The 14,225-nt window shown below is 40.4% G+C and overlaps 1 protein-coding gene across 1 annotated transcript; it reads left to right on the forward strand.

Annotated features, from left to right (window-relative positions):
- Positions 1-108: 108 nt before the first annotated feature.
- On the forward strand, positions 109-14,178 carry ddhd1b (DDHD domain containing 1b). The gene is made up of 13 exons (XM_043219269.1): positions 109-1,175; positions 2,955-3,131; positions 3,481-3,609; positions 4,646-4,793; positions 4,886-4,995; positions 5,090-5,196; positions 6,110-6,357; positions 8,557-8,632; positions 8,724-8,873; positions 9,186-9,250; positions 9,412-9,590; positions 11,352-11,600; positions 11,953-14,178. The coding sequence occupies exons 1-13, from the start codon at positions 416-418 to the stop codon at positions 12,132-12,134; spliced, it is 2,580 nt and encodes an 859-aa protein (XP_043075204.1). The 5' UTR covers positions 109-415; the 3' UTR covers positions 12,135-14,178.
- The last annotated feature ends 47 nt before the right edge of the window (positions 14,179-14,225 follow it).

Here is a 14,225-nt window from a genome sequence, read left to right on the forward strand (position 1 = left end):
CGCCAACCGTCTTTTGTACTCGACCAGTTCAACGAGGACTCGACTCGTTCAGACTGATTCTGTGAACCGGTTGAACCAAAAAGATCCGACTCAGCAGAAAGATTCGTTCACGAGTCGGACGGACGCCGCTACAGAGCGAGAGGGGCTCTACGGAGAGAAATACAGTCGGCATATTTATAGAAAGTGAACAGGTTGGCGTGTCCGCCCTGTAAGTTGAGGACCGTGCGACTCAATTCGCCTTCATTGAATGGAGTTTCAAGTCTAGCGTGTGTGTTTGACGCATCCGTACAGATGCTGGCCGCTCCGGTCGCGCCGGGGGAAGGAGAGGTTTTGACATCGCTAGATTTGTTATTATAATCAGCTGACCGGTGCTGGAATCGCTCCGTTTGCTGTTTTCTAGAAAGCGGCGACAGCGATGAGCGCTTGTCAGGACAAAACGTCTTTGAGTTGTTCGCAAAGCAGGGAAAATGTCAACGGCGGCGAATGGGGAAGGATGGAGGAAGCGTGCGCGTCCTGCTTTGACGAGCCCACGGGCGACGCGATGCGCGCCGGGATGGACGCGGTGCAGTCGGGCATAGACGGACATCTGCCGCTGCCCCGAGGCCAACGCCAACTGATGCTAGGCCTGGTGGAAGAGGGGTTCGCCGGCTATCATGGCCGTCTCGGTTCCGACCCGGACTCCGACTATCTCGACATCCCCGGAGACCCCAACTACAGCGAAAGTGACGGGAACGTCGCCACGAAAAAGCGCAACCGCTCCAACAGCTCGCGGCACCGCGGGGAAGTTGTCACGGAGCTCGGACCCGAGGAGGTGCGCTGGTTCTACAAAGAAGACAAGCGGACCTGGAAGCCGTTCGTCGGGCACGATTCTCTGAAAATCGAGTTGGCTTATCGCAAGTACTGCGAACTTAATCCGAACGAGGTCAAGCGGAGGGACGCGGCCGAAGAAGCGGAGGATTTGTTCGAGTCGCCGTCGGGATGCGAGGCACCGGAGGTCCGGAGGCAGTCGGCGGCGCTGGCGGCGCAACCGGTAACCGACAGCGCGGAGGCGGGGTGCTCCGCGGAAGAGACGGAGCTGGATTCGGAAAGCATCGACGTGGACGCGGTGTGCGTGCGCGGAGGACTCTACGAGGTGGACATCAACAAGAAAGACTGTTATCCCGTATACTGGAACCGTGAGTATTTTTACCGCCACAATTATTCTGAAAACTGAAAAATAGATGTTTCGCAGAATGTTCCTGCTGCTCCTACAGCCCGCGCGCGACGACGGGCCTATTTCACGGAGGCTGCACCGTGAAAGTGCCCTAAAAGTAGTCCGTGCGTATTTCAGATCACCTCGCGTGAGATAAGTACGTTAATTAATCTCGGTATTCAAACTCGACCACGAAAGTCATCGTTGCCGTCTCATTGAGGCTCGAATACGCTAAACGACAAATCCGAGCAGATTTGTAAAACACTTACCGACTCTGTAAATAGTGACAAAGGGAACCTGGGCCTCATTCACTACACGAGCGAGGGTCACACGCTACCAGACTTTAAAGCTGTTCCGATCACGGCAGACTCACGCGGAAAACTTGCGCCTTGTTGCTAGGAGACGCATGACCGGCGAAAACAAAAGTGTCCTGAAAGCTGACAATAACAAATTTGACGTATCAAAGCTCAAACGTGTGATAAATTCCGACCGGATGGAGTCAAAGTGTGAAACTAAAAAAAAATATCAGTCTGTGAGCGTACCCGCTTTTCTGAGGAATCTGTCCGCTTCAATCTGCAGTCTGACCTTGAGTTTCTATTGTTAGGGCCCTTTTCCTCAGATGGACTGCACTAGTCCTTTTCTGTTTGTGTGTTTGTTATAACTTGCAGAACATAATAATGGCAGAACGTTTTTTATCCAGAAGTGCAGACAGATATTAGTGAACTTTTGTGGGAAAAATCAATAAATAGGAATCAGACATTTCATATTAGGAGAAGGTAAATGGTGTTTGAGTTCTGTGACCATTTTTTGACCATTAATGAAGCGTAGGCTTTAAAAATGTCTTAAGTTTGCTGGCAAACGGTTGAGCCGAATAAGTTTTTGTTGGTATGATATCTTAGCGTGCAACATGTCTATTTATTATTTATATAAATACACGCGCATGCATGTGGATCAAAGCCTTTTAGATGTCTGCATAAACCCCAAAAAAAACATGCAATTTATTTTATGTCCATAGAAAGCATTTTAAATGTAATAATATAATTTGGTCGAAATAATTTTACATTTTTGTTCAGTTTAACACAATATTAATGTAAAAATTACATGCTTATTTCTGACTTGCACATATATAAAAAAAAAAAAAAAAAAAAAAATATATATATATATATATATATATGTGTGTGTGTGTGTGTGTGTGTGTGTGTATATATATATATATATATATATATATATATATATATATATATATATATATATATATATATATATATATATATGAAGCATATAAAATTTTATTGTTACACTGAATTTTAGTGGGTAAATTTAATAAGTCAGGGAAAAATCTGTAATATTTACTTCAGAAAACCGAATAGCAGGAAAAACAACAATTTAAAGCAGTATTATACTTTTTATTTATTTGGTTAAACCCTTTTTATCTTTGACTCATGCATATATTTAAGAAAAATGTTATATTAAATATATTTATAATGTGATCTAGATCATGTGAATATAAACTTACATATTTCCAAAATATATGCTGTATGTGTATTTACTTATGCATACATTTACACATTACGTGGACATTATTACATAAAAAACTCCCCAAAAACGTTTATTTTGGATGCGATTGCATGCGCTACGTAAAGGTCGTTATGTACATTACCAATATAATGTCATTTAAGTGTTGAAAAAGACTAATTGAGTTGACCCGAAAACAGCAGAGATCCCAGAAACGTACGATAATACACATCGCTTGCATTTACAGAGCAGGACCACATCCCGGTCATGAGAGGCCAGTGGTTCACGGACGGGACCTGGCTGCCTCTGGAGGAAGAGGACAGTGACCTCATTGAACTGGAGCACCTGGCCCGTTTCCGAGGCCAGCAGATGAAAGACACCTTTGACACGGAAGCGGTGGTCACCACAGTAGACAGCAAAGATGGTAATAAACCGCCTTATGAATAGGATTCTGGGTCGGGGAGGCTTTGTCGTAGAGGTCAAGCGCACAAAAAAGGCCGACTTAACATTGACGCTTAGTTCAGCTGATAGAGAGGCACGGTCATGAACCAACCACAGCCCAAACCAGACTTCCTGTTTGTCTCGTGTGACACGCATTCGAAGCGAGTCAAGCACTGGTGACATGTATACCGCACAAGGGCTATTGGCTGTCACTCGTGTTTGCAAATAGTCCAAAAGACCCTTAATTGAAAGGAAGCGAGCTGGTTGGGCATTACTTAACGGTCAGGTCATTTGAAACGGACGTGTTTGACTTCTGCCCTTAATTCACTCAGCCATTCACAGTCTGAAACTGAGCCGGAGCCACGTGGACTGGCACAGCGTGGATGAGGTGTACCTTTACAGCGACGCCACCACTTCAAAGATCGCGCGGACCGTTACTCAGAAGCTGGGGTTCTCCAAAGGTTTGTAACGATCCCGACGATTCTCAGTGGCGCTGCTGATTTTTAAAAAAAAAGGCTCGATGGATGTCTTTAAAGAGATGGTTCACCCAAACATGAAAAATCTCTCACGTTGTTCCCAACCCGTAAGACCTTCGTTCGTCTTCTGAACACAAGTCGGAGCTCTCCCACCCTCCACAGACGGCAAGAAAAGAGCAGAAATAATGACTTTATTCAACAATCCGTCTCACCCTGGAGAGCATCACATGCTTTAACAGCGTAGAAGAGGCAAATTGTTGAATAAAGTTGTTATTTTTGTATTCTTTGCAAAACAAGTGTGCTACGCTTGTATGTTATTCCTATGTGGGAGGGACTTTTACAACGAGTGCGTCTGCTGGGACAAAGATCTGTCAATCATCAATATTTTAGGGACAGTTTCCCAAGAGAAAGAGAAGTAACTTTTCAGTTTATGTATCTGCTGAAAGCACTTTATCAGAGTACGCTAGCCTAGCATACAGACATAGACTTAAAAACAAAAAAACACTTCTTTTTAAATTTTATTCCATTGCAGGCTTTTAATGCTTTTGCGCTTTTGTACAAACGATAAAAGTTACCAAGTGCACTTCTTAAAATCTTTTAAATATTTATTTTATGTTTGATAGGAGAAAGTAGCTTACATAGGTTCGAAAGAACGTGAGGGTGAATAAATTATAACTGAATTTTTATTTTTGGGTGAACTATATTGAAGTCATTTAACGCCTGGTTGCACAGACAAGGCTTAAGCTTAACTTTTAGACTAAAATGTAACTCTGAGCTGTTTTAACTGAAAGAAACTCGCAGCTGACTGATCTTTGTTTTGTCTCAAGATCCAGTAATGCTTATAAAAATTACTTGAATATCCTGTTTGAACCATGGCCTACTTCTGGATTAGGCCATGCCCTGTCTGCGAAACCATGTTTTGTGCACAAGCTTTTTCGCGAGTCACCGTTAAAGCTAAAGATAAAATGAAGTGCTTATCAGTGTTAGCAGTAGCAGCGTTTCTTCCTTCGTGTCTGGTTAGCGTCCAGCAGCGGCACCCGTCTCCATCGAGGTTACGTGGAGGAGGCGGCCCCGGAGGACACGCCCCCTGAAACAACGCACATAGTCTTTGTGGTGCATGGGATCGGCCAGAAGATGGATCAGGGACGTATCATTAGAAACACAAGCATGTGAGTCCACCGGTCACACAGCCGAATCTGCACAAAACCAGTCGTCTAAACCTGAAACTGACGCTGATGCGATGCGCTTCACTCACGGACAGGATGCGCGACGCTGCCCGGAAGATGGAGGAGAAGCACTTTTCCGACCGAACAAATGAACACGTCGAGTTCCTTCCCGTGGAATGGCGATCTAAACTCGCCCTGGATGGAGGTATGGACAATAACAAAAAAACTAAGCGCATTATGTTTGAAAACTATTAGCGTTGATAGATCGTTCATTTATGATTAAGTGTGCTTTTTTCCAGACACCGTGGACTCCATCACTCCAGACAAAGTGCGAGGTCTACGTGACATGCTGAACAGCAGTGCCATGGACATTATGTACTACACGAGCCCTTTGTACAGAGATGAGGTGACATACAGCCACAGTTCTCCATTCGTTCATTCACTTTCTCGTTATTTTTCCCTTTTCAGCTCTCTAACCCATTATAAACTAGTCCTGTCTCAAAGTCTTGTACATAAACAACATGCTCCTTGTGCAGCGACCGCACTAAAATGTCTTATTTTGTCAAACATCTAAGGCATGATCACATGCTCTTGATTCTCTTTAAATAGTTTTTTAGACCCACTTAGGTACATGTAACTTTATTATTTCTATTGTCTTTCGTATAGCTAAATGCACTTGAATGTCATTTCTGTTGGAACTTGTATGTCATGTATTTAAATATATCACATTTTCATGATGAAGCTACTGAATAAGACAGCAATCACATCCTTTACATGCAACATATGTTTTAATTTACTCATTAACATAATTGTATTTATTTAAAGCGCAACAAAAGAGCAAAACAATTATTTAAAATGTATTTTAATAATAGCGTATTAATAATAGCGTGCTTAAGTATGTTAAGTAATTAATCTCGAAAGTGTTATAATTATTAAAATATTATTATTTCAAGTACACTTATCTCTTAAGTGTCATTTGTGGACCAGACATGTTGAGTATAAGGTTCAGAAAGTATAAATAAATATAGGTTAATATTTTCGTATGTATTAGATTCAGTGGAAATCACTTCCCCATGCACTTTTTATTCAGCGCCTATGTTTATAGCGTTAGCTGTCTTTCACTTATTAGGTTAAAATCAAAATGAATGCTAATTCAGAAGGCAGCTGTCTAGGTTTTCTAGACACAGCTATTCTCAGTCTCTTTCAAGTAAAGTTTGACTAAAGGTCCCACACTGAAGCACGCTCTGTCCTATATTTCCTAGCACACAAATAAATTGTCAAAATAGTCGATTTCACGCTCACCGCACTTGCATCCTCAGATCACCCGGGGTCTGACCAAAGAGCTGAACCGACTCTACACGCTCTTTTGCGAGCGCAACCCAGAATTTGCAGAGAAAGGAAAGGTGTCCATCGTCTCCCACTCGCTGGGCTGTGTCATCACCTTTGACATCATGACGGGCTGGGACCCCGTGCGCTTTGTTCACGAAGAGGTGCCAGATGCCATGGAGGCTGATGTTAGCAGACAAGAACGCCAGCTGCTGGAGGATCTTCGTAACACATTCTTGAGGTTTACAAATAATTATAGTTACACACTACATCTCCGTTGCATTATTAAATCGGATAATAAGCAGCACAATGTAAATGGAAATTTTTGAATAACAGGTTAGAATAAACCTAAAGCTATGCTTAAGGCTTTGCAGTACGCCAGAATAGAAACAGAAAATGTACAAAAAAAAGATTTAAAGTAAATTGATTTAATTGGTTGTTTTAAATTAAAATACTTTTTTTTTTACCATTTATAAGGACAAACTTCTAGTTGCTTTTAAATGTATTTCCGAAGTGTTTAATGCAGCTCTGAGATGCCCTGAATGCATTTATACAGTGAATGTGTTTATACAGTTAACAGATAATGTATTGGATACAAAAGAAAATAACAGTTTCATTCAAAATCGACGATTCATTCTAGAACGAAGAATATGACTTAATGAATTTAATTTCTGCATAGTAGTACACTACTCTTACAATTTGCACCTCAAAAGATACGCTAAAATAGCTGAGTAGTAGGCCGGTATGCAGTTTCAGAGATAATTTAGAATTTCTTAATGAATGTTTTATTGAATCAATCACCCTATTCATTCAGAAATGCGGAATTACTACCATGTTGATCGGAGTTTGAATAATAAAAATAGACAAAACTAAATAAACAATATTGTGTAAAATGTACATCACTTAATGTTAATTTATTTATTGGTTATATACCATTGTATAAAGTTTAAAAGGAGGGCAAACGAGTGTCTGCTTTGGTAAATGGACATGTTATTTCAAAAACAGACTGTCCAACCTGAAACCACATGGCCACCTTAACTGTAGCAACTGTATAGCAACATGCTAACAACCACTTAGATTAGTTTAGTAATTGCATAGCAGTATGTTAACATCCATTCAGAACACACTAGTAAGATACTAACCAACTCTCAAATCAGTTGAGCGATCACATAGCAACATGCTAACACTCAGAACACTCTATCAACATGCTAACACTCAGAACACTCTATCAACATGCTAACGAACACTCAAAACGCCCTAGCAACATATTATCAACCAAAAAGAACACAATATGATCGCAATAGCACAATAGGACACCAACAACCTCTCAGAAAAAAACTTCACAGAACATTGTATAAGCACAGAAGCAGACGAACATCTACTCAGACCACTATAGCAACATGCTAACATCCACCCAGAACACTGTAATAACCTCTCTAAACCCTTAACAACAATCAAATAGCAACAGCCTCTCAGAACACTAGGAACCATAGACCGGGTCCAAGCATGTAGATGTGTCTGCCATCTTGGAACGGTACAATATGGCAGAATGCTTACATTTAGCACCCTATAGAAACAGTTGCTAATAAGGAATCTTCCAGCCTAGGCTGGTTTTAGCATATATAAGTGTATGTGTGTGTGTGTGTGTATATGTATATATGTATGTGTATGAAAGATACCGCACAGAACGGCTCTGTTTGAACCTGCTCTAACATGGCGGCCCAGTGAGTCTTCTATATACGTCTACAATTGTAACAACATGCTAACCATCAATAACACTCTGGCAACAACTATTCATAACACTCAATCCTGCATATCAACATACTGAAAACCTTAAGTACTCAAGCAGCATGTTAACAACCACTCAGAACACTTTAACTACTTTAACAACCACATAGAACGCAATAATAACCTGTCTGAACACTCCAGCAATCGCATAGCAACAAGTTAACAACAAACACCAACTGCATACTTGTGCACTATTCTATGACGTTTTGTAGCATAAATAGTGTGAGCGTGAGTAGTGCGTTCACACTGAAAATTCCAAAGAGAAAAAGTGCACTTCAAATACCCGGATGATTTACTCAAACAACCTGAAAAAATGAAGTGTGGAATGTTGGGCACCAAACGAAACCGAACAGAAACTTGCTAATTCACAGCATCTTAGCCCCTAACGTCCTGGCTGTCAGTTTTGCGTGGCTAGCACCGCTCTTGTTTTCGTAAGAATATCAATCTTTACAACCCTTTTCTATTAGTTCTTAATATATTATCCATTTGCCGGTCAGGCGCATTGATTTTAGTGCTCACAGTGCATTTAAGAATCCTGAATTATTAAAAAGGTTTTTAGTTTTGTCTGCACTCTACTCCACAATGACAATCCCTCTAATCTGGTTTATGTGATGTTCCTCTCCAAAAATGTAATTTAATATTTCATTTGCAGAATGAGGGATTTGGAGGATAAGCTCCGGCATTTCCAAACATCATCCTCAAGACCCTCTCCAGCCTTAAAATTCAAGGTACGTTAGTATAACCGTACCCTTCCTTTCTCCTCCTCGCCTCCTGTTTGGGTATGTCTCAATCGATAAACCTTGTGATTTGGGGTTGTAGGTGGAGAACTTCTTCTGCATGGGATCACCTCTGGCCGTGTTTTTGGCTTTGCGAGGTGTCCGTCCCGGAACCAATGGAACACAGGACCACATCCTTCCCAAATCCATCTGCCAGAGGCTTTTTAACATCTTCCATCCCACCGACCCTGTAGTGAGTGTGATTAGATTGCAGCGTAAATATAGCTCCGGATCAGATGTTTCTCTTTACTGGTCCATATTATGAGCCAGGTGGGACACAAAATCTAATCTGTTGGAATGGTCCCTACGTTCTAATTCAAAAGCGCTCTAGCCACAAAAAAAACAAACAGCCAAAAAAAAATAAAATAAAAAATATATAATATATATATATATATATTTTAAATAATATATATATATATATATATATATATATATATATATATATATATATATATATATATATATATATATATTAATAAAATAAAAACAAATGGTTTCCTTTCAGGCATACAGGTTGGAACCTCTCATCCTGAAGCATTATAGTAATATAGCACCTGTCCAGATTCACTGGTGAGTAAAATAATGCCTTTGCTACATACATGTAAAAATTCTAGTGTTATATTACAAAAAGATATTGTAAGCAAATAAAGGGCTGTTTATATAATGCACTCTGTGACTGCATATAGTTTTGTACATTCATGCAACCCTTGATTTATTTATTTTTTTTAAAGGTACAACACGACCAGCCCCACACCGTATGACCAGATCCGTCCCACTCTACTGAATCCGTCAAAGGAAAGCGCTTCAGTGTCTGATACAGAGAGCCTCCCGAGCCCTTGCACCTCCCCTCCTCAGCCCCGCAGACACTACGGCGAGTCTATTACCAGCCTGGGCAAGGCCAGCATCATGGGTGAGATGGAAAGAGAGAGGTCATTAAAGGAAGAGTAAGACACTTGAAGGGCTGAGCAGAATGTATAGTGTGCAGCGTAGGGGTAGGATTACGCTTCCCAAATACTGAGATAATGGCAGCCTGCCTTCAATTACTGCGTATCTGCAGTTTATAGCACTTGATTTTAGTGCGCAAAGCGATAAATAGCGACAGCTCAGCAAAGCATTTGATCGATAGGAAGCAATTAGGAAGTGTCACAGAAACAGCTGGGGATTTGTAAAACCCCTGAGCAGAATTATATGTTAATAAGCCAAAACAAAGGTAAAGGGGTCATATGATGCAATGTCATGTTTTCCTTTCTCTTTGGAGTGTGTTTGGAAGCTGTTAGGGCATAGATAAGATCCCTAAAGTCTCAAAACCAATAGATATTTTTTATAAAAGTTATGACTTGTCCATAATAGTTATGAGTGGTGTAGTGTTGCTGAGGGCGCCATGTTCTGGAGACGCTGTGTGTCGTTATAAAAAGTAAAACTATTTTGATTGTGCTTCTAAAAGAGGACACAACTAGACATCAGTGGTTAAGCTGTATTTAAAACACTCTTCCAGAACAGTTCAACACAGATATTGGAGTGCGTCTAGCGCATTTATGGTGACACAGAGACTATAAAGTGAGGCAATTCTAAATTTAAGTTACATTTTCTTATTAAAAGAACCTGCTGCTTACTATACAAACACACGTGTTGAGCAAGAGTAATGGTTGTTGTAGACGTAGACATGGTGTTATGTTTACGAGGTGCGATGCTACGCGACACGTAAAAAGACAGTACTAAGTCATGATAATCAGTAACTATGTCCCCGCTGGATGCAACAAATGCCTCCTTTATAAAGGCTTTTATTGTTTCTGTGTCATAGCGCCGGGACACAGCATCATCTTATTTTAAGGGGCCTAACTTTCCACCACACGCTTGAGGTATTCGCCCAATCACAGTGCACCGGATGGCCAATCAGAGCACACCTCGCTTTTTTAGAACGATGAGCTTTGTACAAATAAAACCATTTCAGGAAGGCGGGGCTTAGAGGAGAAACAATAACGTGCAGTATGCGGAAAATAATGTGATGCGTTTTTGAAACTTAAACCGCATAAACACATTGCATTGCACCAAATACACAAAATAATAATTCCCCAAACAAAAATTAACTAAATTATTAGAATCACTGCTTAGATTTAATTTCTCAAAATCAAAATTTGAGAAATTACATTTGGCTGTTAATACTTTGTCATTTAACACAAAAATATTTTAAGTAAACTTTACAAACAGTAGCTTTAGTAAGAAATATTTTATTTGATGCAACACAATTTACTGCACATAAATAACATTTAAGCTTTTCAACATAAAATAAGATCATTTGGTCATGTTTTTGTTGTTGCTGTTTTTGTTCATTCAGTAGAAGACATTGATAACCATTCAAAATACCTTCTTTTATGTTTCACAAAAATTCGTTCAAGTTTGAGTAAATTATGACATTTTTTTTTTCGGTTAATTATCCTTTTAAAGTCCCTTTTTTAAAAAAAAAGAAAAGAAAAAGAAATAATACTCTAAATAAGAAACTAAATCTGCTGTATAAAATCACATTTGCACTCATGTGATATTGCTCTTGCTGCCCGTGTGATATCTCTTAAATATGAGACAATATCTTGAATTTTAGGCCATAATTGCATTTATGGAGTTAAAGTTTCATATTTAACATTCTCTGTGCATGCTTCTGTTTTTTTTTCTGCAGGAGCGGCCAGTATAGGTAAAGGCATTGGCGGTATCCTGTTCTCCAGATTTTCCCGCTCTAGTGGACAGGTGGGCGGTGTGGAGGAGGAGCCATCGGACTCTGAAGGAGGGGCTTGTGAGAAAGGGGAAGACGGCCGGCCTGTGGAGTTAGATGATAAAGTTGAGGAAAAGACAGAGGAGAAAATGGAGGAGAAGACAGGAGACACCAGCATGTCACAATCAGCCTCGGCCATTATGGATAACTCATCCTGTAAGCACCGTCTACACAGAGAAGTCACTGTGCAGTTTGATCGTTTTTTTTCAGTACTCGTAATTTCATGAATTCAGTATTTTGGTTTAGAAAACCTGTATATTAACGTTTGTCATCTAAATTAACTTTACGTGGTTATGTATTCAAACTGTTATATGCAGCATTGCAATTATGATAAAGCCGCAATTGCGAGAAATCAAGTAAAAAGTTGTACGGTTTATTTTTACCCTGAGGTTGAAATGGTTCCCATAAGCAGTTTCGATGATTTGTCAGTTTTCGCTTTCGAGTGGAAAATCCTCGAATCCTCTTTACCACCGAAACGCGCGACAGTGACTCGGTTTTTGTTTTGCAGTTGAGCTTGAGAAGCGCATCGACTTCGAGCTGAGGGAGGGCCTGGTGGAGAGCCGCTATTGGTCAGCGGTGACGTCGCACACGGCCTATTGGTGCTCCCACGACGTGGCTCTGTTTCTGCTAACCTTCATGTACAGGCCAAACGAAGCGAACGACGTGCCAGAGGACAACCCAGAGTCATAATATGAACTCTCACGCAGCACCGCCCTCGATCGCTCCCTCGGTTTAGTTTAGCAGACCTTGTTCACTGTGCATCTGAGATCCTGTCCTTGCCTTGTTTTCCCTAATTTAGAAGCACACCCACGGAAGAGACCTACTCTCTCCGCTACATCCCCGAGTTAGGGCCGTTCGAACCTCGACGAGATGGTGGTAACGATCCTTACTTGTTGCAGCTCGGAAATTCTGACCGTTCACATTTTGACGATTCCCAAAGCTGCGGACTCTTCATATTGACCGATGGGCATTGACTTAAGTGTGTAGCACGACTGACAAAAATCTGCTGAATTGGAAGTTCTCAATCAGAAGGTTTTTTGAGAAGTACGTAAGATGTGTTTTCTTGCCTACAAATAATAGTTTTGAAAAATTTTATAAATTAAGGTTAAATGCTATACGTTTACATGATTTAGATGATTAAAAAAAAAAACAATCTGCATCGCTCCTAAATGTGGCCAAATGTTGAGTTGATAGTTGATGGGAGCAGTGCGCGTAGATAGATTAATTAAAAAAAAATAAGCATTAGTAAACAAATGGTTCACCCAGAAATACCAATTCTGTCCTTACTGTTCACCCTCAGTGTTGTTCCAAATCAAAAAAAAGATACTTTGAAGAATTGTATTAAGTTTTTTTTTTTTCACATGCAGTTGCATGGAATGGAGACCATTTTTATTTTACTATTGTTGATATATAGTTTTTATTTAGTTATTTGTTTGCTTACATTTTAGCTAAAGAACTTTAGTATTTTATGTAATTTTGTATTGATTTTTTTTAAACAAGAAAATGGGAAATAAATGACATTTTTTATATTTTATTTTTAATTTAATATTTATATATTTTTTTCAAGTAACATTTTTTTTTTTTTTTTTACAATAATATCCCTGGTGCAAACCGACGCTTTTAAGCCTAAAAAAAAGTTGCAAAACACCATAAAGTTTCAGAAAAGTCCTGCGAAGAACAGATTTAAATTGAAGTTCTAATTCTCTAAAAATGTCATCACCTGCCCAGTTGAGTTAGATCTTAACTGATGCAGCTGACTTTGATCCGATCGTAGTGTTTCACCAGAACGTTATCAGTGAATAACCACCGACCTTTCAGTCCATTTCCCAAATCATTTTCTACCTTCAGCCGACTTGGAACGTAGTTATATAGATCCCTTTTGCGCCTCGAAAGCCTTAGTTCAGTCCCATTTATTGCAACCGGAAAAAATCGACCGGGGCTGTGTTTCTCGAAAGCCCGAGCTAATCACGGCTCCACTGGCTTTGGAGAAACGCAGCTCGAAACGTTCTTCGTGACCTCTCCTTTCGCGGAGGTCAGGCTGGTTTGGAACATCACGGTGAAGATCCCAGGATATTTTGTTTTTATTTCTGTGTGAACTATCTCCGTTCCTTTTCCTCCTCCTCCTCCTCTTTCCGATACATTCGAGGCATTAGTTTCTCCTCCGCGCTCGCATGATAGACACCGAAATCTGCTGCATACCTGAATGCACTCTTTGCTATGATCACCACTCAATTAGAGTTTAAGCTTTAAACGTGCATGAAAGACGAAGTCTGGACGTTTTCCGCTGAGGCTGTTAGAAAAAAAACCTCCTTACTACTGGATCTCCTTTTAGTTCTGTCCGAGCAGACACACGTGGCAGACCCGCGCCATGTTGTTTCCCGCTGCATCGCAGCATTATAGCCACGACGACGTTGCCATTTTAAATGAACACCATCGTCTTCGTGTCACGTCCGTGTTTTCTGTATTCATTTTGTACGATTGGTTTACAGCTATCCTGGAAAATGACACCCCCATGCCTTTACGATGACAAGAGAAAAGCACTTAACATTTCTCCTTACCTCACCCTTGAATGTGCCAATAAACTGAAGAGCGCGATCTTCGTCAGGCGTCGGAGGGAAACGTCTTTATCAGAACTGGACTCCAGCGTCGTCTGTTCATGTTTAGCTTCGGTGAACACAGAGCTGTTCCTCTTTTATGAACCTGGTGTTTTTCATTAAAATTGATATCGACCGCCTGTTTCGTCTCATTTTGTTAAGCGCTTTTAAATTCTGGCTTTAGAGA

Source organism: Puntigrus tetrazona, chromosome 20 (assembly GCF_018831695.1).
Source record: "Puntigrus tetrazona isolate hp1 chromosome 20, ASM1883169v1, whole genome shotgun sequence".
Lineage (NCBI taxonomy): Eukaryota > Metazoa > Chordata > Actinopteri > Cypriniformes > Cyprinidae > Puntigrus > Puntigrus tetrazona.